The sequence below is a fragment of the Drosophila tropicalis genome, unplaced genomic scaffold (genome assembly GCF_018151085.1).
Source record: "Drosophila tropicalis isolate 14030-0801.00 unplaced genomic scaffold, ASM1815108v1 contig_115, whole genome shotgun sequence".
Classification (NCBI taxonomy): domain Eukaryota; kingdom Metazoa; phylum Arthropoda; class Insecta; order Diptera; family Drosophilidae; genus Drosophila; species Drosophila tropicalis.
The window spans coordinates 473,823-496,365 of record NW_027172519.1 but is presented as its reverse complement, the minus strand read 5'-3'; the positions used below and the strand labels follow the sequence as shown (position 1 = coordinate 496,365).

The window sequence follows — 22,543 nt, the reverse complement described above, 5'->3', positions numbered from 1 at the left end:
TTCAATTCAATTAACTTGGGCGAGTTAGCTATCCGATAGATTATCATTGTGTCTTGAATAGTTTAACTAATTCTAATCAAAACCTGATCTGACAAGGTGCCCTTTCTTAAGATCTCGCCCCCAAAAACCAATTCTTTTGATTGACTTGTGACTCTGCCAAAGAAGTCTATTCGACCAGTGTCTGCTCTCGTTTTAACTCTTTCATAGAAATTTAAGGAATCTTAGGGGGGCGAAAAAAAAATACATTTCATGTTTCTTTCATTTGTTTATTCCATTTTTATATTACCAAAAAATCATTTAACAAAGCATTTTTGTTGCAATACAATCCACATATTGCCATGTGTGGGTGTGTGTGTGTGTATGGGTGTATTTTGTTGTTTTTGTCTATTAACTTATAGTTAAAATGTTTGATGCGAAATAATTTAATATAAATATTTCTATATATTAATTTTTCGGTAGTATGCTTTCTTCTTTCCTTTCAACACTTCTTTTATGCCCACATTTGTGTGTTATACTTTTAATGCTTAATACAAAAATGAGTCTTTTTCTATGTTATTATTATTATTATTATTATAAGTATAGGATATAGTTGTAAACTATCAACCTAACTATATTTTTTTCGGCTTAGACGAAAACTACATCCACACACTAGCCTGGGATTCGAACCCGGGTCCTCGTTGTTCAGTTGCCCAAATGACTTGGACAACTCATCTACCGAGGACTGCCTTTTTGTATGTTAATTTTTTGTTTGTTTGTTTGTTTGTATATATATATATATATATATATATCATTTACTTGAATTTCTTTATCCTTTGCTTTTTTTTTAAATGGGATTGAGTTTTGCGCGTTTCTCCATTCTTTTATTTTTTTGGCTAAAATCAATTTGCTACTGGTGAAAAGTGACGTGACTCGAATGATAGAGAAATTGGCACGCAAGTGCTGTCTAAAGCTAAGTCTACCAAGATTACAAAATACTATAGAACTAGATGTAAATAGTATTCATGTGAATTGATTGTATAGTATAGGTTGGGGTTGGGGATAAACTAGGGAAGCGGGTAGTGAATTGGCCTCCTTAAAAATTGCCAAGTTTCGCATGATTTCATATATGTGTTTGTATTGGGGAAAAAAACGAAATTCTTTTTAAAACTCTGATGGTGGTATTGTGTAAGATCTTAAAAAGGCACAAATAAATGTTTGATGCAAATTTCTTTTGCTTTTGCATTAATAATTTTGTGTGTTTTGGGATCTTTTTTAGTGGCTCTATTTTACTATTTTGCTAATTTAGATATCGTTTGTTGGTGTTGGTGTTGCTGTTATCGTTTAACCCCATTTAGACTAATTATAATATAGTTCTAACATCTTTTTGCTTTAACAAACATATTAATTTACAATAGCATTTTGAGAGTGAATTAGAGGTAAAGAGTGTTAGGAGCTAGATAGATAGATAGATAGATGCAGATATAGATATAGATACATATAGATATAGTAAGATAGAGAGAAACTGAAAATTGATGAATCAATCGCCTCAATTGCTGCGCCTCTCGTATTCCACATCATCGTTATCGTTATCATTATTCTCATCGTCATCGTCATCATCATCATTATCATTTCCATCTGTCGCCACATAACTACTCTGATAGCTGCGACGTGCCAGTTGTTTAACATTCAGCGAAGTACTGCTGCCCGGTCCAGATCCGGTAGTGCCAGTGGTATTATATTCTGGTGGCAGTTCTAAATATTCATCACTCGAATCACCATTGTCACCATCCTCGGCCGCCTCGAGATCATCACCATTAACAGAGCCCGAGGGGCTACCGGGTGGGCTTAGGGCCTGGATGATTTTACCCTTTGATTCGTTCCAAAGGTGATTAAGACGCTCGCGTCCAAAAAGCAATAGGAACGTATCAATGAATTCGCGCGACTTCTCCTCCCATTTGGTAATTATGTCACCCTTGACCTTGGTTAACTCACGTTTGCCGCGCGACTTTAGCTCATCCATTTTGTTTTGCAAACGGAACTTCTTCTCCGAAAGGAAAGATACATTCAACTCCTTGGCCGAATATCCTCTGGCCAGATTACGGCGCACATACAAATCGTAGTCCTTGACAATCCGTGCCACAATATCTGAGGTCGAGACGCCCTCAGTTCGTTCGGTGGCTACAAACATGCCGCGAGCCTTAAGCGGACCATAAATGTCATCTAGACCATCATGGCCATAGGGTAAATCATCGTGGGCCACAAAATCAATCTTATTCTCGGCAATGAACTCATCCGATAGAGTCCATGGAGCATCCTGAACAATCTGCAATAAACAATTAAGCAATATAGAAATGCATAGCATTGTCTCATATGATTCGCACTCACCTCATCCACATAACGACAATGACGCACTCCTTCGTAACGCTCAAAGGCGTTCATCACAGTGCGTCCCTTCATGCGATGGGTTAGCTCATCATTGCACACTCCCACAATAAGATAGACATTGGGAAAGATGTTCTTCGCCTGCATCAGTTGTCGCGCATGTCCCTGGTGGAATAGATCATAGATGCCATCGGCATACACCCGCACTCTGCGCGGCGTCTGACCAGATCGGGCCATTTGATAAGTAATTCGTTGCGTATAATCGCAGCGTTGGCGTTCCACCATTGCTTCTTCATCGCAGGCAAACGGAGCCGGTTTGCAAATGGTCTGCAAATACATGAAGAAGACAAACACAAAGATTAGTTTTCCGCAGGGCACAGCTATATGAGGTGAGTGCGTTATGGCAGTCCCTTACAAACTCCTTGAAGTCCATTATGAGTGGCAACATTTTAAATTCTTTTTGTGTGGGTAGTGGGGGTGGTATGGGTATGGGTACTGGCACGGGTGTCGCTGGTGCTGGATCAATTTCATCCATTTTTCTTCAAAATGTATATACTAATAAATATTTATTTAAAATAAAATAGTTTCTGTTGGCTCTGGTTCCTTGTTATGTTTTTGATGTAGAAAAAAAAAATAATAAATAAATAAATGATCTGATCCAGATGCTTTCACTTGGTTGACTGATTATATAAAAAAAATATATAAAATGCTCGGCTTACTACATACATATGTGTAGGGTTCTTTCGGGCTCGGCTCTGGAGGATTGGTGCGCTTGGAATTGCGCATCTCGCTCGGCTTAATTGGCGGTAAATCAATACAATTGAAGACCAAGTCTCTGTTTCTCGTTCTCCCCTTCTATCTCATTCGCACTACACTCTCACTCTTTCTCTCTCCCTCTCTCTCTCTTTCTCTCTGTGAATTTCTCTCTCTATCTTTGGGTCTGGCATTTCATTTCAATTGCCGCAAATTGAAAATGAACAGGAAAATAGTCACCCGACTTGGCACGAGCATTAGAAGAAGCAAGAGAACAAAAAAAAAAAAATCAGGCGAATCTACATACACATACATACGGCGGACATACATATACGGACATACATAATACAACGATATAAATCACCCATTTAATAACAAAGGCGCCAATCAAAGCTAAACAAAAAGGCATTTCATCATCGAAATGCAAAATCAATTAAAGAGTTTGCCAAAAATTCATACCCAAGTCTTGACTGCCATCAACATGAATACGTCGCGATTTCTAATAATAAGACAATTAATATTATTGCTTGAGAGATCTATCTATTCCAATTCCAATGGCTAGAGGGAGGGGAAATACCTTCCTCCAAAACGCAATCTTCTTTGATCACCTTCATTCGCATAGGGATTCTGTGTTCAAATAGACTCATCAACTAACATCAATTGGAGCCACTATCATACACAAAATGGATCTCTATCCTTTAAGATATATAGAAGGATTCGTTTGGTTTTTAAAGAACTTTTGTATGGACACTCTCAAATCGAAACATTAGGCTAGGACTTTTGTCATCATTTTCCTTAAATGCGAACGCAAGAACAAAACAGGATCATATCTGATACCCAAAGAAGTGGGAATTATAAGGTACATACAATTCGTTATGACATCACCGGGGTTGGCTCAATTTGGCGAAATTGCTTCCTAAATAAATTCACTTTGCTTGTAAAAGGAATACTGCATAAATAATTCGAATTTCAATTGGCATTGAAAACGAAAATGTTTTCCAAAATATCTCGTTCCCGTTGGCTGCGTGGGCGGAGCGGGTGGTCTCTGTGTGCATTTTCAAGTGGCATGTAAACATATACAAGCATCTGTTGGGCTGAATAGTTAATAGTTTTATATTTATATAGATTCGCAATAGATGTATTTAGACCAAAGCAAATTTCCACAGAATGTACATATGTATATTGAATATTTCAGTCAGTCAGTCAGTCCAAGACAAAAGATGATGCGATTTGACCTTGATTGGGATTTTTGGGATTAACTTACCGCTAAATCCGCTGTGCCGCTGCCATTGAAGGACTTCTGTTGGGATTTTTTGAAGGAGGCTGGAACTGTTATTGCAACTGGAACGGGAATCTGTGTAATGGTTCGTTGTTGTTGTGGTACATATTTGCGTTTGACTCCGCCGCCATTAAGGTAATCCGCTATGGAAGAGGCGCCTGCGACTTGAAAATCCGCCTCCGCTGCTGCAGCGCCGGCTTCGATGCCATCATCTGCATCGCTTTGGGAAATCGTTCGCGTTGAGTCTCTCAATGTGATGGCCGATGTGGATGGCTCACTACTTGTTGTTGTTACTGTTGCTGTTGCTGTCGCCATTGTTGCCTCCGCCGCCGCTGCCGCCGACGTCACAGTTGATCCCACCACTTTGACACTCTCCAAACGCGGACTTGTGCGATGTGGATGCGAATGAGAAGAAGATGATGAATGATTTGGCGCAGAAGCTGCTGGAGCTACAGCAACAATTATTGGGGCTGGCATGCCAATGGACGTCTCGTAGGTACGTTTCCGTGTGGTCAATGTTGTGGTGGAGGAGCTAGAGCTGGAGCTAGAGCTTGATGCACCCTGCGATGTGTTAATTGCTGTGTTATTGTTGGCGATTACCGATGAAGTTGCCATCGCAGCGTCTATCTAATGATGTTCTTTCCTCGAGTAGATTCAAAATGACGACGGGCATCCAACTGGAAGAAAAAAAAACCAAAACGGGAAATGAGAAATGAATACGCTTTAAACCACGTGACACTTCCATGGTCAAATCAATTCGGTTTCTGTTTGCTTTTTTTAATTGCCAAGAGAAAATGATTTTGATTTGCCACGCGAATATTTACTATATACATATATATATAGATATATCTACATACATACATATGCACCATACAAATTCTTTACAAAAAAGGCAGCTAAAATAAATCAAAACAAAAATAACGCAACATTTTGGCACGTATTTGAATCGAGAGACTAAATGAAAGCGACTAAAATAATCACCAAATGCTACTACAATGGGCAGATAGGGACGTTGGGATTGTTGGTGCTGGTGCAAGGAGTCAGATGAACTGTGCCCGATCAGATTTAGATCTCGAACCAAAACAAATAGATAACGACTAAATAGTTTGATAAATTAAAGGATAATTGCTATAACATGGGTCGCACCTACGATGACCTACAATCCCCAAAAGGATTCGTCAACTTTCAAAACTATGTAAAGCTAAATGATTTCCAACTAGGATATTTCTTAAATTATGTTGATTATGTGTTATTTTTGAGAATATTTGAAGGCAAGGATTAAGAGGGATCATAACCTTAGACTTACAACTAATTTATAGGGTATATAAATATTCAAAAACTCATGAATATTAAAAAGGTTGTATGTTTATAGTCATGACTATCATCGATTTTGATTTGAGTGCATTTTGCAATTTCCTATCCCTTGCTCTTACATAATACAATTCAAACTTCCCGGCCGGTCTATAGTACGTACATACTTACATACATATGTATTATTTATGTATGTATATATGTATGTATATAAAAAGATGTTAAAATCAATATATGCACCGATATGTATGTATGTATGTATGTATGTATATATGCATAAGTTTTTCCAACCGCTGACATTTAACCTACCACATGATATTGAAATTTCTAATTACTTTCGTCATACTCTTAGACCCCACCTGATACCCTAGGGCCTAGGGCCTAACCTAGGGTCCCGTGCGAGACAGCCAAAGAGAGAGAGAGAGAGAGAGGGGCGGACAGAAAGCGTGTGTCTCATTGAATCAGCTGTTTGCTGCGTGCTTTAAATTAAATTTAGCCAGACAATTATAACACAGAGGTTCACACCACCAGTGCTGCCAAGTCAGCCATATTAAAGCTAGATTTGGCTGCTTTGTAAGACCAATTACAAAACAAATTTTAAAAGTCACAATAAGCGAAATTGGTTACATATTTCTTAGTGTCGATCATCAGAATTCAAAGACTGGGTCAGAAAAGTGTCCACAGATTCAACTGAAGTGCACTGAAGTGGCAAAACCAATTCCAGTTGTAAGATTTTACGGCTGAAAATCAAAATTTGCCTCAAGGTAAGATTCAATTTTAGATTGTATGGTTGAATTTTCATTACAAAAATACTGTTTTCATTTTAGCTACTTTTCTTTTTAGTTATTTTATGAGAAAGTTGGCTACTTTTGCTGAAAAATTTCGGCATCACTGTATACCGCACCCTGCCCCAACATCTCCTAGGAAGACGCATGCATATTAAACATATACATATGTATATATCATGATATATGTATGTATCTAGTCGTATTATTCGTGCCAGATCACATTCTGTTACGTCAGAGAGCGAGAGAGAGACAGAGGAATCTAATTGTTGGGCAAAGGTTTGGGAAATGTCTGTAAAAGGTTTAACCTTCAAGATGATTTATCTCCCAGAGCATTTAAATAAGGTTGGAGCCCGCCCAAAACAAGTGCTAACTGAGTTACCAAGCGGTTAAGTGAATCAGTTGCCACAGTTGACTGTCTAACTTATCTACTGAGGCGACGGCGCCATCGTCATTGTCGTCACAAGGCATAAGTCGTACGATTCCACCTAAGGCTTTGTAGTGTGATGTCGGAGGACAGAAGGGCGTCAACAATGAATCAAAAATGTAAACAAAACCTCAAAAAATAAAAGCAGAAAAATAGCAAAAGACAGCGTGAGGGAGAGAGGTATGTATGTGAATGGAATGAAAGTGTGTGTGTGTGAAAAATAGAATCATTTGCAAAATTGGCAGGTACTAAAAGAAAACCATGCAGCCAAGGTTAAATTCGGCCATGCCGAAGTTTGTATACCCTTGCAAGTTTTTGCTGCTACTCTTTCTCTATCTAGAGTCGACAAATTTAAGCTCGAGCATGGAAAACTTTCCGCCCTATTCATTTCATGGTATAGGGGGAATTTTCATTTCCTGCTGATCAAAGATTTAAAGTGCCACCCAAATAATTCCAATTCCAGTCAAAAATATTGGACTGTGTATATAATAATCTAAAGTTTAGATTCTAAACTAAAAGAGTTTTCGAAAAATTCAAGTGCAAGTAGTTAGTCAACTTCTACAAGGTTTCCATAACTAAATACATTGCCACAGCTTATTTCAAACACTAAGAAATCTTGCCTTACTAAAACTCAGCCTGATAATAACTTTAGGTCAACAATCTTTTTAACCCTTTTTGGTATGGAATCCACCATTCCTTCTATACATACTTTATGTGGTCAAACATACTTACTTCTATGGGTCGCAAAGTTTTGATCAAAATGAATATACTCATTTTGCAAGGGTATAAACAAACAACAGCTAGATTAGATTGCAACCTATGTATGTACTACAAATATAGGCATGTGGGTAGTTACCATGATGAGATGCCCTTACCTTATCTCTTTTCCGCTGCACTTTAAAATAGAAGGTAATTAGGCACACTTTACCGAAAAAGTTTAACTGATACAAGAAGATAAAAATGACCCGCGTAATGTCCACCAAACATGGACTCACACATACACAAGCGATAACTGTCTTTAATCGCATACAACATCAGCGGATCCGGTTCATTCTTCAACACACGCTTTCGCCTGACATCGTTCTACGATTTCAGGGTTAATGGACTTCTAACTTTTAGCTCTCATACTCGTTTCAAAAAATATTTTTTGTGCTAAGTTGGCAAATAAGAAAACTAATTTTTTTGTTGTTTTTTTTTTTTTTGGTTTGCTTGCCTCGACGTTTTTGGCCGTGTCCACTGAACTGAACTGAACTGGTGAAAGTACAGTTAATGGCGAACCCTCCTCGAGAGTTCGAGAGTTTTGTTCCTATACACGATGAATGTCAGTTTTTGTTATTGATAAGCAGCCACCACACATTTGTCTATATATAGGATGGTGATACTATTTTATATTATGCATATGTATGTACTTCTCATATATATGTATGTATATATAGTATATTATTGCGATAACCTTCTCGAGGTACCAAAAAAAAATCACACTCATACGGGATGCTGTGTATGTAAGTACCGTCTCTTTGCATGAATACGTGAGAATTTCGGAAATTCGTAAGAATTTTACTTTAATTTTAGAGCACGTTACCAGGAAATGATAAATGACTTTGGTCATATCAATTATAAAATAACGACATAATAATTATTTAAACCTAAAGTAATATTTTAGCAGAAACATTTGCAACATGGTTTATTTTCCGGAAAACATAATCAACGCTATTCACTAGAAGCCTCTCACGATTCGTAGATAGATTTGTTTAGTTAATCTAAACAATTAGTTCTGAAATTTTAGTTGTCTAAGGTGTATTATGTATTATGTGTTTTTATAAATTTGTACTTTCTTTCCTTGAATTCAAAGATATCTCCAAACATTCAAATATATACATACATACATATATGTAGCTAAAGCTGTTGACTCACTAATAAACGTTGGTAATTATCTGCTGACAAGATAATCTTATCGATAACTGTATATACATACATATTACGTATGTATGTATGTTTATTTTATTATTAGTTTTGTCTACTTTTCTGATACTCCGTAATATTATGGTAGATTGTATTTAAGGTTTGGCAATGGTTTTTAATCATTGTGTTTGTTTTTTGAAAAGTCTCAAGTTTAAGTAGAAATGGAAATGTTTTGTTTTTAAAAAGAATGTATTATCTTTATTCTGTATGCTCCGTTTGTGACATTTATTTGAAATAGAAACCTTAATTCTGATTCTGATATTTGGCTTTATATTCACATTCTTATTTATTTTGACTCACCAAATACTATACATATATGGTAGAATCCGGTTATAGCGAATCCGCTTATAACGTCCGTCCGATTATAGCGACTAAAGTTCAATGAATGATTGGTTGGTCCCAATACAAACCTTTATGAATAGGACCTCCGTTCGTTAGTACGTCTTTCGGATATAACGACGAAAATCGTCTGTCCCTTGAGCGTCGTTATAACCGGATTCTACTATATATATGGGTATACAGTTTCTGATCTTTCAAGCACGTATATATCGATGAGGTGATCTTTGATAGTGCACACGAATTCAAAGTACAGTAAAAGCTTTCTTGGGCGGACAGTGCCAACAGTTCTGTGATCCATAAGATTGTTTAAGTTCTTATTGTCATTTAGTAGAGCAGATTCCAGTCACGGAAATAAAAATACCTCTGTAAGCCAATTGTTTATCTTACGCATGCGAATATCATAACAACAACGCAAAAAGCCAATTCATTGAGAAACAGCTGACTGAGATTGTGCGTGAGTGCTATGCGATCATTCTATCTCACTCACCCTCTCCCACTTGCTTTCACAGACACAGACACACACACACACTTACTATCTAACGGTAAGAGAATTGTCATGGTGGTATGTGCCTGGGAAAGTGGATCAAGCAGCGCAGCCGACGTCAGCTTTCCGTTCATAAATGACTAATACTTGCCCCATAACACACACACACACACACACACACCCAAGTCACACAAAAAAAAAAAAAAAAAAAATTAAATAAATTATATTCGTTATGCAAACAAAAACATTGGTTAACGTTAACGCTGTTTTTGATGATGGCGACGGTGATGATGCCAACAACTGTTGGGGAAATCGTACGATTAGACTAAAGTTCACAATATGCAAGTGGCAGCAGCAGCAGCAGAGGAGAATGGTGGTGGGGGGACGGGGGGAGAGGGTCACCCGAGTGGTAGGTAGGTAGTACATGTCATGAGAAATGACGTGGCGTCGTCTTGCCGGCTAAAAACTCACCAAAAAAAAAAAAAAAGAAAAATACCACAAATCAATAGGCCAGCAGCTGTTCTAGCGAATAAACAGATATGCATATATGTATGTACGTATGTATGCATGTATACATATAAACATATGTACATACATACATAGATATCTAGGCAAGCCCCAAACTACGATTATGTAAACAAAAGAGCCTTGAAGTCCCTCTTTCACCCTCTCTCTCTCTCTCACTCATCATATCAACAAATCATATCAGACGATGTCCGCGAGTTAAAGACGCACATTTCTCTTGGGCAAAACCCATTTTCCTCAACACTAACACCAATACAACAACAAGACTGACCAAGTGCGGTAGGGAATTACTGCTCACGTCACAGGAGCTACACGTCATCGTCATCATTTGTTTTTGACTCACAACTTACTTTCACACTTTCTTTAGCAATTTCAAGACAATGATTTAGGCGCTTTTTCTTGATATTGGCTAAAAATCGATTGCAAAGGTTGCCGACGCGTATGTTTTTAGCCTTTTTCTTTATAACAAAATTAACGAAACTCGGTCTTTATTTTGAAAAAACGCGTGCGCGTCCGTAGCAAAACAACAACACTTCGTGCGCAAAATAAGAATGATAATTTAGAGCTGGAAATAACATAGATTGTATTTTTGAAAAACATATCGATGTTTGGCCAGCACTATGGAGCATCCAACATCGAACAAAAGTCGAATAAAGGGGAATTAGAGCTGGGAAAAATATCGATGGTACTATCGATACATCGATGGTTTTCCAGCTCTAATGAAAATTCTAAGCTAGAGAGAGAGTGTGGTATATCGATGTTTTTATCGCTTTTATCGAGTGCACCCGCTCTTGCTAAATTCCCGCCCTCTCGCAAAATTCAAAAAAGGAACTTTTCTTTGTTCACACACACTTACATATGTCCTTACGATGGCTATTTAGCTGGAAGGATTCATGACTCGATGGATGGATGGATATTCGGCTAGGAAAAGAAACCTGCTGAAAGACGTTTGGATTCGGAACATTCGGCTAAGAAAAGCAACCTACTGAAACGTTTAGATTTGGAAATAAGGTGACATTTGTAGTTGGGCAAACACAAACATAATTAGGATGAATGCGAAACTGAATAAAATAAACTTGAAAACTATGTATAAATATAATAGATAATAACCTATTCGAAGAGCATGTTGTCCTTTGGGTGGACATTGATTATAAGGTTCAAGTATCTGCATCTTGATGTCAAACAAACGATTTTGGACTAATTGGCTGTCCGCTGGCTGCAGTGCGATTATTGAACTTCAATTATTTGTAATTGTCGGGTTATACATATATTCTAAACTGCCTTCTTTCCAAGTGTTTGTCAAAGAAAGTTTTTTTTTGAAAACCAAGAAAATCCTCTCATAGGTTTCCCTATTCCGCCTTACACATTTAGCTGCTGTCAGCTCGGATGGAGAAGCTTATATCCTTCACTTTTTATATAGGCAAGGGATCAAATACGAGAGATAACTAAGAAAACAGTCAATCCTTTGGTCATCTTTGAAAATGTTAAGAAAGTAGTTGCAAAAAGATATATATTTATGAGTCCAAGTTAATCAGTCTACCAACAAGGTGAATGTGAATGATTTCGAAGAAAAGACCAAAGACTAGTCTACAGTGAGCAACAGGTCAACAATATTTATTTGGGTTGACTTACAGAGGTTAAGAGCAAAAAAAAACTCTTTGAAAAATATTCCAAAAGATCCTTAATTATGGGCATAAAAGTTGCTAAAATAACAAAGAAATCCACAAAACTACTGACGTTTCAATCAGCTATAAGGAAGGGTGAGGGATGATTTAAACAAAAATCCTGAGACATAGCATACTTTTAGGTGCAAATTTTAGAACCCTGCTCTGCGAGATATTATGCAATTATGAAGACACCCTAATAGATTAGCAAAATAAAGTTATTGTAAAACATTTTGTTTATATTACAAATAAATTCAATTAAAACTTTTTGAAATAAGTCCAGGGTCATAGCCAAGGTCACGACTATTCAAACTCAAAAACAACTTTAAGAAATTTATGTACATCTTAAAAACGCATTTTTCTCAAAACCATTAAACTTGGTAACCAAAAAACCCATGAACCGAGTCGCTTACAATTTTTATACCAAATAGAAATATCTGTTTTTCTTTTCATTGTTTTCTGGCTTAAAAACCACATCGATCATTCGTTCGATGAGGAGTCTCTAATAACTCTTTCCGTTTTCGAAATCCTTTTAATTGACTGATGTCTCTTCACCAAGAAACTTTTAAACCATTTTTATTTAATTGAAAAAACGTGATATTTATAGTTCTCTGAATGTCTTTCTGTTTTTTGCATATTTATTGAGTTTTTTTCACAACTTAAAGCTAATAACTTGAAAATTTATGTTTTCTGTTTTTTTTTCGCTTTTGTTTTTTTTTTTCACAGAATAAAAAAGAATAAAAAAAATAAAATAAAACTTAATTCAAACAATAAACACCATTCTATTGCATTTCACTTGGTAAATATCTCTCACTCCTTCGTTCATAATAAATATAATAATAATGTGTAGAAAAAAGATTCTTTGGTTTTTTTTTTTTCACCATTGAAAAGGCAAAGAAGACAAGAAAGAAACAAAAACTACCATTGGTATACGGAATATGAGTATCTTAACTACTTTGAACAACATTTTAAAATCAGTTTTCCATTTATGAGTAGTAAACATATTAATTGCACAATAAATTTTTATCGTTTCTTTTTTGTTTATCATTCTCAAAATTCGAGGAATTTTCGTTAAACTTTGGCTTGATTTTTTAGTTTTTGTTTTCTTTTTTTTTTTTTTTGTTTTTTGTTTTTTGTTTTTCTTTTTGACTTGATTTGTGGATGGCAATTAAGGGTTAAGGTAAGGATTTAAGGTTTTAACAAGAAATTCGAGATTTATAATGTTGTTAATGTGTTTGTGCGTGTGTGTGTGTGTGTGTTGGGAGATTTCATATGTATATGAGTATTCTCTAGGTCACTGGTTACTAAATGTCAGTGGGGTGAAGTGGTGCAGGTGCTTCGTCTCATCCTCCTTTACGTTTCTGCATATCAACACTGTGATGGAATGCGTATACCTTGGGTAATGGAATTCTCCAAAACAATATGACAATCATCGAGTGGCTCGAGAATTTGTATAAGGAAAGTCAATAGATTTCGCCGCCGCAGAAAACTATCCTCCTCATACATCTCATGGGTGACTTTCGTTAGGGCCATGGGTTTGATGAGGCGTGTGAGCAAATGCTCCCTTAGGCTGAGGCAAATGAGTAATTGGAATTTGCCATCTTTACCCAGGCTATTGGTGCTACTGTTAATCTCATCCATCAGCTGGACATAGAGACGCCAAATGCTGGAAATTTCACGGCGTTGCAAGCTATTGCCACCGTTGCTGCTGCCATTACTAAACGAGGAGTCCATGCTGGATGCGGAATCCTCCAAATCTTGTTGCAGATTTTGCTCGAAGAGCTCTTTTATTTTCGCTAAAAGTAAAAATTAGTCATTGTAATTAAAGTCTAGCAGCAGAGGGCCAATCTACTCACTAAAATAATCCCAAATGTAGAGATTCCTGCCAAAGAAACGAGTTGACCGAAATCCGCAAAGGAATACTTGCTCTAGGCATTTAACCAAGCCGTCATCGCCACACAAGAGGTTCGTTAAAGTACCAACATCGCGATCTCGACTTGGTTTGTAATGCCATTTGACTATGACATTCACGCAATTGCCCAACTGATGCTGAATTTCCGAGGGATTCACCGATTCCTGCCTCTGGACACTGGGACTGCGAGTTCTGGGCGGAGTACGAGTGGTGGAGGTGTTTGGCTCTAATTCGGCATTCTTGGCATTCGTTGAAACACGTTGACCAACCAAGAGGCGTTCCGTTGAGTCATCATCCACACCCTTACCCAGCCAACGGCCACAGGGGAATCTGAGCAGACATTTAAGCAAATTGAATTAAAGTAATTGGGAGGCATAACCATGCTAGCTCACTTGTAGGTGTGTCCAGTGACCTCATTCCGCATCACCACCTGTTCGACAAGCCACTTGTGACTAGCTCCCGTGTTATCATGTCCCAATCGCATGGTGGTTAGTAGGCCCAAATTTTTATACTGCAAAAGGATGAATCGGATATTATTATGAATGGAAATGAAAAGGCGTTGACTACAATGCCACTTACATGAAAGATGAATTCTAGTGAGCCCTTGGGCACAGGCACCCTTTGGGTTTCATTCATAGTTCCCGCCACCATAATCCAAACATTGCTCGAAGTGTGATAAGAGCCATATTTTCTTGAAGGGAAGATAACAACGCGATAGGGCAACTCTATGGAATATAAACGTAATCAGTATGCTTCAGTGATTAAAGAAGGGTCTGGCAACTTACTCGTTGTGGGATAAATGTTGGTAAAGCTAAAGTAATCCACAGTGTTTAGTGTAAGCAAATGATAAAGGAATTGCTCCTTCTCCTCCTCGCAGCGCAGAAATGCCGATCGCTTGTACATACTCCGCAAGAGGGTCTCATCCGACAGTAGAGTCCGAAAGTGTCGAGAGAGCAGCTTCTTCTCCAAAGACAAACGAACCCAGGCTCGGGTATAACCAATGTGCGTTTTTATATCAGCCATGGCCAGAACATTTCTTTGCACAAAACAAAAATAAAAAGATATTCAATTTTAATAAACTCTTAGTGAAATCCTCAACGGATAAGAATGAACAAAATTTCTTTAAATATTTAACTATATGATCCAATATCCAGTTCGATACATTTTCATCTTCCAGGTCCATTATTAATTTTTCTTCTACCGTGAACCAATGCGGTCGCACTTAGCCACCAAATGTCAAACATACCAACATGTGAGATCAGTCAAAACAAAATCTTGAATACAATCTCAACTAATCGACATAGTCAAGCCATTATATAAGTAATGCAGTAAAGTAAATTTAAAACCTAATTAACCATTAGCAAGTCTACTTAAGGAGAATTTTTAAACGTATTTGACATATTTTAGCTAGGATAGTTGTTTAAGTGATTTGAAATCTTTGCTATGATTGAGCTAAAGGACTCCGCACGAATGATGACCACTTTTAAATCGTTTAAAGAATCTCAATCCATTTTCCTCATATAGAAGGCGATATACTTCACTTCCTTATAGCTTAGAGATTTATGTACAAACATATATTCTAAAATATATTTTATACCCTAGCTCTGGCTAAATAAGTTAATTTCTAATCAATAAACGCAGCAAAATTAAGAAAATACTTATCCTAACCAATCCTAGCACCCGATATGTGGACACATGAAGCTGAAATTGTTTAAATTTAATATTATAATTGTGGACATACTTCACATCGAACTCCAAAGATTCAGGTAGCGGACATAACTGCTCTAGGCCAACAAATTTATTACGATCCCTTGAACGACTTCGATTTGGACTTGGCGGACTGTCGAAATCCGTTTGGAATGTGGAAAGATCTATACGTAAACGAATTTGTAAGCTCATCTCAAAGAAGATACAATTTGTCGCCAACTTACAATCCATACGTTTACGCATGGCATTCCAAGCTAGAGCTGGTGATGCCGATGCTATATTCATCTTACTGCTAGGACTGCTAGTGACCACTGTACTAGACTGCTGTTCGGATCTTGTATTGCATTCTCCACCACTGCGTGTCTCTTGCATTTCCAAATAGGCCAACAAATGCGACCATAAAGCTGATTTGCCCTGCTTGTTCTGCAGGCCGTGCGACCAGATCTTCTCCAGCAGATCACACATGCTGGCTATAAGAGTATTCTCCTCAATGCCATCGCCTTTGAGGCCCAGGGCAACCGCCTCATTACCCATTTTCTCCAGCAGCATGCGTTTAGTCTTTGATTTTATGTCCTTTTTGAGGGGGGAAATTTATCATTTAAATATATGAACAGAATTTGTAGTCTTGATTTTACCTTTAACAGACGTTCAACAAATGTCCAGTTGGCTTGGGCTATCAGGGCAGGACTTACATCCGCTGAGGACAGATTTGCTGACAATCGATTCAGATTATTGACATTCGAGTTATTGGCATTGTTCGTCTTCTGATCCAATGAAATCTCCCGGGCACGCCACTTGTTTCCATTTTTCACTCGACGCAGGCTATTGCCTCTGTTCGCGATTAATTTTTTGTTTTCATTTATGGAGGTTAGCGCGGATGAGATTTTTAGGTAATCATGTCATTTGTTTTGTTTAATATGTTTTTAGTGGAATTTTGAAGAGAATAAATAGAAAGCAGATTAGTTTAAGGATATCAACAGAAAGAACTGGACCAAAATGGAGTTGGCTAAAGTGGAGTGGATTGGATAGATGGGTGTGGGAATCAATCTTGTATGTGCTGGCATGCGGTGCAATTGGCGAAGCAAAATGAATTACAAACTAAAATAAAGAAACAAAATATACATATTCGGTTAACGTGGCAAAACAAATTTATTGGTTAACGATCAAACAAAACAAAAAAGAAAAAAAAAAAAAAAAAAAAAAAAAAAAAAAAGAACAAGACAAAAAAGTATAATTTTTACATTTAAATTTAAACAAAATAAATTAATACGAATGACTTATAAAGTTGCTAATTGGCCAGATAAAATTGTGGCATATCGATAGAAGACAAAAAGCGAATATGTAAAAACATATGAGAAGAGTAATTCAATTTTTAAGTATCAATGATAATTTTAAATTAGTAAATATCCATTTGAAAAGTTAATACGAATTAATTATCGAATCGAGTGCTAAAACTTATTTAGTTGTCGATTTCTCTTACGAATTATCATCTGTAATTTTCTAATTCTACGATAATTGTATTTTTGATCATTAAATTCTGCCTTAATTGATATGCCAACAGATATTCCCGGCTGGACGACAACACGAGACTTGGACAAGACAATCAAGTAAGGGAGGAGGGTCAGGCAAATATTTACAACTAAATTTTTAACACTTAGCATAATATCAAAATTAATTTTTATGACAAGCCTTTCAGTTAGGCTTGGGTACAGGGGATGATGATTAGCTATCTAAACTGTGGGGATAGTTGTTCAATTGAAAAAGTATTGCTGGTGGACGTGCTTGTTGAAGATAGATAGTCTATAGTCAAATAGTAGTAGAACAAAGGAAAAACTACCTCGAGGCGCATTCCTGATTCAAAACACCCATGTCCAGCAGTGGAAAGCTGCGAAAGTAAGCGGCGCGATTTGATAGAATCTCACTTGGTGGTGTGACTTCGATGTCAATGCAATTGAGACGCTTCTCAAATGCCTGCTGTGAGTCCTGGCTGACCACACAAGGCTCATAGCTGGTGGCGCATATCATGTTCTCGCCGTGGCGTCGTCTGTAATAAGTGAATAGAATAGTTGCAAAAAGAATATTGGATTTGGAGAGATTAGAGATTCGTATTTACCTCAGCAGTTTAATTCGCTGATCGAACAATTGCAACTGCTCATCTGGTTTGGTCTCCCACATGGCCAAAATTTTGTTATCAATGAGTGTTGCAAACATTTGAGATTCTAGGAAGCGGGAGAGGAAGGCCCGATGATGTTCTGGCTGATCGGAGAGGAACGAAGATTTGTCAAAGTTCTGCAAAGTTTCACGATTCGATAGCCACTCGTCCTTTGCCTGATTGGGATAGATAACAAAGTCGGCATACGCATGGAACATGTGAACGAACCGATTGAGAAAGATCTCACGCAGCGAGCTATTGATACGCAAATCCTGATAGTATTGCTCCACCAAACTCAGTTTGGGTTTCTCGGTGCGTCTGGAAAGGGAGCCCAGGCGAGAGGAGGGCGGGGGCATGGTGGCATCTACAGCGTCCACATCATGATACACAACAACTGGTGAGGAGGAAAGCGAAAATGTAGGGCTGCCCACTGGGGATTGCCCGCTCCCACTACCTCCTCCTCCACTGCGTATACCCCCTTTGCGCCGCAAGAAGTCAGCAATCCGCGGCACATGATCAATTTTTGATGGATGGGCAATCAGAGGTTGGTAATCCACCGCCGGCGATTGTGCTGGCGATCCTGCGGATGAAAGTGTATAAACCGTCTCCTGCATTTGATGGAAACGCTCCTTGCTGCGTCGTGCCGCTTGCAGACCCGTTGGCAAAGTGCAACTTGAGATCATGGCATCGATGCCACCCGGTCCACTAACACCGCCACCACCACCGATTCCATTACCACGAAGTCCATTTTTCAATCCGATCTCCTGCTCCCCCCGTGTATCTCTGCATATGTCAAACTTATCCAGCACCGAACGAATCTCTGCCATAAAATCCATTTTATGCGGAAAAGTGGGCAACTCCTCGGGCAATTGAATGTGCTTCTTATCGATATCCACGAAACAGAGAACCGCTTCGCTTCCGATTTTATGGGCTGCCTCGCATTCGGCATGCAAACCCATCACAAACGGCACCGGAGCATCGAGGAAGTGATGCAATGCAGCCGGTAATATGGGAGCATAGACATGGGGCCAGACAAATGGGAAAAGCAGCGCGCTAATGCACTCGCCCACAATCATGAGTCTTTGGTAATCTAAGAGGCAAAGAAATCGGACATTGCAAATGGGGCACATTTCTTGATTTGAAGTCTATTTTACCTGTGGAACGTAGGAGAACTTGATTCTCAAGAAGCACACATGTCAGCAATTGAATGACACACTCCACACCCAGATAATTGAAGAGCAAACGCAAAGGGAAATCCAAAAGAGGCAATTCCAATGCCAATAAAGGTCGCTGCAGGACCAAAGCAACAGCTGATAAATGCGGCTCAGATGGCGGCATATAAACCCGTATGGATTTCCCCGGCTGTGGCAGCATCACCTCGTAGAGTATATTGTATACATAGGATTCCAGACTGATACCAGCACCAGGCTGACGTGGAAGACACCTGTCCAGAGCACGAAATTAATCATTATATTGTCTAAAGCGCACTTTGGTCGTGGTCACTTACCTATACAGATTCTTGAGAAACATCTGGGCAGCAAAGGCATAGGGAGCCTGGCATATTAGCGATATACTTTTCGCCACATATAACTTATCCTTGTTGATGTCATAGTAACTTTGTGCGGACTGGGGGGCCTGGCCAGCCACCTTGAAATGCCGGGGCAGGGAACGACTCACCGGACCATCGCCGTCCTGTTTGACGCGATTTAACGAATGCGCCTGTTGGCCATTCGAGAGTTCGGTAATAAACATCGATTGCAGAGTATGTATAGCTCCGCATATATTACGATTGCGTATTTCTTCATAGAAAACCAAACTGAAGCCATAGCATCGCTTGCCATCTTCACGGGTGGTGGCAAACGAATGAAATTTTGGCTCAATGTTGTGCTTCTGGGTGCGGAAACGCAATCCCTGCGGCAAGGACAGCTACACCAAAATGAAAGAGACAGAAAAAGCAAAATGAGATAATGAATGAGATTAGTTTATAAGTGGAATCCATTGATTTAAAGTGTATAACAACAAACAACACATATAAACTCTGTATATATGTACATATGTATTGCTTACTCGATCTATCTATATGATAAGCTATCTGGCGAGGCCAAAGTCATCGCCATCGTTGCCTGGGCCAACGGCCATGTGGCATCATCAATTAAAAACCAGCCGCTGCCGATGCCGCTGCCGTTTCATAGCCAGCCAAGCATGAATTTTGAAATTTCCAATTTGAATTGGAAAGGGCTATCGTCAACGCATGTCGGGCAGCCAATTGAGCTCAATTGAATGGCCTCGCCACCCTCATCCATACACATGCATACATATATGTAGATAGAAAGCTTTCTCAGTTCTATTTAGAATCTACTTGATGCTGATTTTGACTTAACTAGTATACTCTAGATTTTAAAAACTTAAAATAATTCACTTTTTATCTGTCATCAACCAACGTAAATTGCCAATTTTCTTTTTTTTGCTTAAAATATTAATCTTTTTTTTCAAATATTTGGACAATTAATCAACTGGCCTGGGCCTACATACAAATTTTGATTAGTTTACGATCTTTCTTATTTAACAATATAATAATCAACTACAACTAGCTTTTGCCATACCATGCATATGCCATGGGCATCAAATGGATTCCAGGAGACATTTTCTGGATAATGAGCCAAAGGTTTGCTTTTGTAGGCCCTGTCCAAGGGTGAGCAGTGCAAATTATCTCCTAGAAATTAAAGAAATAAACACATATTTGAGTCTGTCTACAATAAATAACAAAAAAAAGAAATGTAGATGGCTTACCAGCAAAACGATCTGGCTCTAGGCCCGTGTCCAAATCCAGGCCACATATCACAAAATAATCTGCGAAACGCGAGAATTGCGGATCAGCCTCGCGCTTCAATTGATTCAACTCGGATTGCTCGCCAGGTGAAATGGGCGATTGGAGTTTCGTTTGTGATGCTGGATTTGGATGATTGGTTGTTGTAGGTGGTGAGGTGGTTGTTGGGCTGGCATTATTTAACATCAATTTGGATAGACGACTGGCAACGACATTTTCACGCGTCGTCATAATTTTTCCTCTTTTTCAAAATTTGTGAATTTTTGGTTTTATGTTTGTGTTTGTGTCTGTGTGTGTGGTGTGAGTGATGGGGAAGAGGTCGGGGGCACGGTACTCTTCTGCTGCTACTCCGATTTGTTCACACACACATGCACGCATACACACGCACATACATATATGTATGCATTAAACACTCATTGTGTGCGTGCTGCTTCTCTCTCTCTGTGTATGTCTGCCTGTGTGTGTAAATTACCGTTGTTAGTTTGGTTGGCAATTTTTACACTTTCCAATTTCACAGTTAATGATGTTGTCTGCAAAATTAAATTTGTTGTAATTATTTTATACCAATGTATGTGTGTATATATTTCTTTTTCTTATATTTTTATGCCATCTATATACATATATAATACATAGATATATATGTATTCACATATATACTATATTTTCTATGCCAATGGCACACACACAACTTGTCTTCACGGTCTTCATCTCCTTTCTCCTCTATCAATCAATACAAATCCCCCCACACTCACTTTCTCGCACACACTTCACTTTGACAATGTCTTTAACACCCACAATGCATTTGTTGTTTCTATCTTTGAATTTTTTGGCAGAATCTAAAAGTCCATACATATGTACATACATCTATTGGGGTCTTGTTTGTTGAATAACACTAAACAGCAACAGCTGTGCAAACTGCTGATATTTGGTTCATAGACCTAATTATAAACTATTTCTTTCTTATATTCGATTTAAGTTACTCGCAAAACCTACGAGTTGTAAATATGTCAACATTGTTGTTATACACACACTCGCACACGCACATTGGCACGCAGGGCTGGAAACAACGATGTTTTTGCAACATCGATTTTATTTCCGATATTCAAAGTATCGCTCAAATGCCTCCTTTTGAGCCCGTATTTTGAGTGAGCCCAGTATTATGAGCTCAAAAAGGTCGATGAAAGACTGTGAATGGCAAAAGATTGATATTGTTTTCTACTTGCGCGCCTTCTGCAGTTGGCATGCTCCACTTACATTTCTGTTACTGTATAAGTTTTTCCTTTGTTCTTTATTCCCTGGCAGCAGACAATTTCAAATCCTACATATTGAAAAAATAGTGAGCCTCCCTTTCCGCTAATTCAAGTGCCTTTTTTAGTACGAAAAATTGTAATTTTTGATATTAACAGACGTTTTGCTGTCCTAGCCAACTAATACCTAAGAAAACACTCCTTCCTATCCTTAAACCCCTTTCAAATTCCTTTTTTTTTGTTTTTTGGCTTAACTAAGTTTTTCCGTCGTTTTTAAAGTAAAATCCCTGTATCTTCTCTTTTTCCCCATTTTAAACCGCCGCCTACCAACACTAGCAACGATATCGATAAATTTTTTATGATACCCTCACAGCAAATTCAAATACATTTTTAAAATTAAAAAAAAATCATTTACTTGGTAAACTTTGTTTTAAAACTAGAATTTCCCAAGAAGTCAGAGTTCCTTGACAACAAATACAAATGCCGTAATATCTCATAGAATAGTTTAAGCCACTTTTACTCGTAGAATGCTCCTTATGTAATGGAGCCCGGGAACCCTTTGGAATTTGAAGATTGAAACTGTTGAAACAATTAATCAATTGAAAAGATTTGTTTTTTAAACTTAATTGATTTTGCTTTTTATTTCGCATTCATTTTTAAATATATATTTATATATATATATATATTCCATATAAGAAAAAAACTATTATACATCCAAAATTATCATAATAATAAATAGAACTAAATTATACAAATATTACTAAGACAGCTTCCATCGTACATACAAATAATATATCATCCACATTTA

The 22,543-nt window shown here is 37.9% G+C and overlaps 2 protein-coding genes and 1 long non-coding RNA gene across 7 annotated transcripts in view; 1 reads left to right on the top strand and 2 right to left on the bottom strand.

Annotated features, from left to right (window-relative positions):
• Positions 1-245: 245 nt before the first annotated feature.
• On the bottom strand, positions 246-10,772 carry LOC137574586 (choline-phosphate cytidylyltransferase A-like). 3 transcript variants are annotated; one of them, XM_068286953.1, is made up of 4 exons: positions 10,577-10,772; positions 4,379-5,070; positions 2,365-2,688; positions 246-2,302 (listed from the first exon to the last, which is right to left on the bottom strand). In XM_068286953.1, exons 2-4 carry the CDS (start codon positions 5,006-5,008, stop codon positions 1,526-1,528), a joined length of 1,731 nt encoding a protein of 576 aa, XP_068143054.1. In that variant the 5' UTR covers positions 5,009-5,070; positions 10,577-10,772; the 3' UTR covers positions 246-1,525. The 3 variants fall into 3 exon arrangements, with proteins under 3 accessions (XP_068143054.1, XP_068143062.1, XP_068143071.1); XM_068286961.1 differs by lacking the exon at positions 10,577-10,772 and adding an exon at positions 6,014-6,108; XM_068286970.1 differs by lacking the exons at positions 4,379-5,070; positions 10,577-10,772 and adding an exon at positions 2,777-3,054.
• LOC137574630 (uncharacterized) overlaps positions 6,358-22,543 on the top strand; it is a 50,223-nt gene continuing 34,037 nt past the window's right edge. Inside the window, exons 1-3 of one of the 2 annotated variants that reach the window (XR_011032022.1) lie at positions 6,358-6,468; positions 6,532-7,096; positions 8,183-8,639. This is a non-coding gene — a long non-coding RNA (uncharacterized lncRNA). Of the gene's footprint in view, positions 6,469-6,531; positions 7,097-8,182; positions 8,640-22,543 lie in introns of those variants that run through there. The other variant, XR_011032021.1, reaches the window with a different exon arrangement.
• On the bottom strand, positions 12,491-20,719 carry pns (pinstripe). Of its 2 annotated transcripts, XM_068286934.1 has the most exons (14): positions 20,452-20,719; positions 20,265-20,374; positions 19,169-19,587; positions 18,816-19,105; positions 17,623-18,751; positions 17,347-17,553; positions 16,145-16,340; positions 15,734-16,082; positions 15,544-15,673; positions 14,588-14,838; positions 14,382-14,527; positions 14,195-14,313; positions 13,747-14,132; positions 12,491-13,686 (listed from the first exon to the last, which is right to left on the bottom strand). In XM_068286934.1, exons 1-14 carry the CDS (start codon positions 20,717-20,719, stop codon positions 13,259-13,261), a joined length of 4,428 nt encoding a protein of 1,475 aa, XP_068143035.1. In that variant the 3' UTR covers positions 12,491-13,258. The 2 variants fall into 2 exon arrangements, with proteins under 2 accessions (XP_068143035.1, XP_068143042.1); XM_068286941.1 differs by lacking the exons at positions 12,491-13,686; positions 13,747-14,132; positions 14,195-14,313; ... (3 more) ...; positions 15,734-16,082; positions 16,145-16,340 and adding an exon at positions 16,402-16,607.

Bases quoted from the DNA above. Each gene is read 5' to 3' on its own strand.
- pns (XM_068286934.1), bottom strand. From the start codon at position 20,719: ATGACGACGCGTGAAAATGTCGTTGCCAGTCGTCTATCCAAATTGATG. The intron at 19,106-19,168 runs GTAAGTGACCAC...TGCTCTGGACAG, and splicing joins TTTCTCAAGAATCTGTATAG to GTGTCTTCCACGTCAGCCTG. The intron at 13,687-13,746 runs GTGAGTAGATTG...TTTTACTTTTAG, and splicing joins CTACATTTGGGATTATTTTA to CGAAAATAAAAGAGCTCTTC.
- LOC137574586 (XM_068286953.1), bottom strand. From the start codon at position 5,008: ATGGCAACTTCATCGGTAATCGCCAACAATAACACAGCAATTAACACA. The intron at 2,689-4,378 runs GTAAGTTAATCC...ATGTATTTGCAG, and splicing joins GCGGCACAGCGGATTTAGCG to ACCATTTGCAAACCGGCTCC. The intron at 2,303-2,364 runs GTGAGTGCGAAT...TGTTTATTGCAG, and splicing joins ATTGTCGTTATGTGGATGAG to ATTGTTCAGGATGCTCCATG.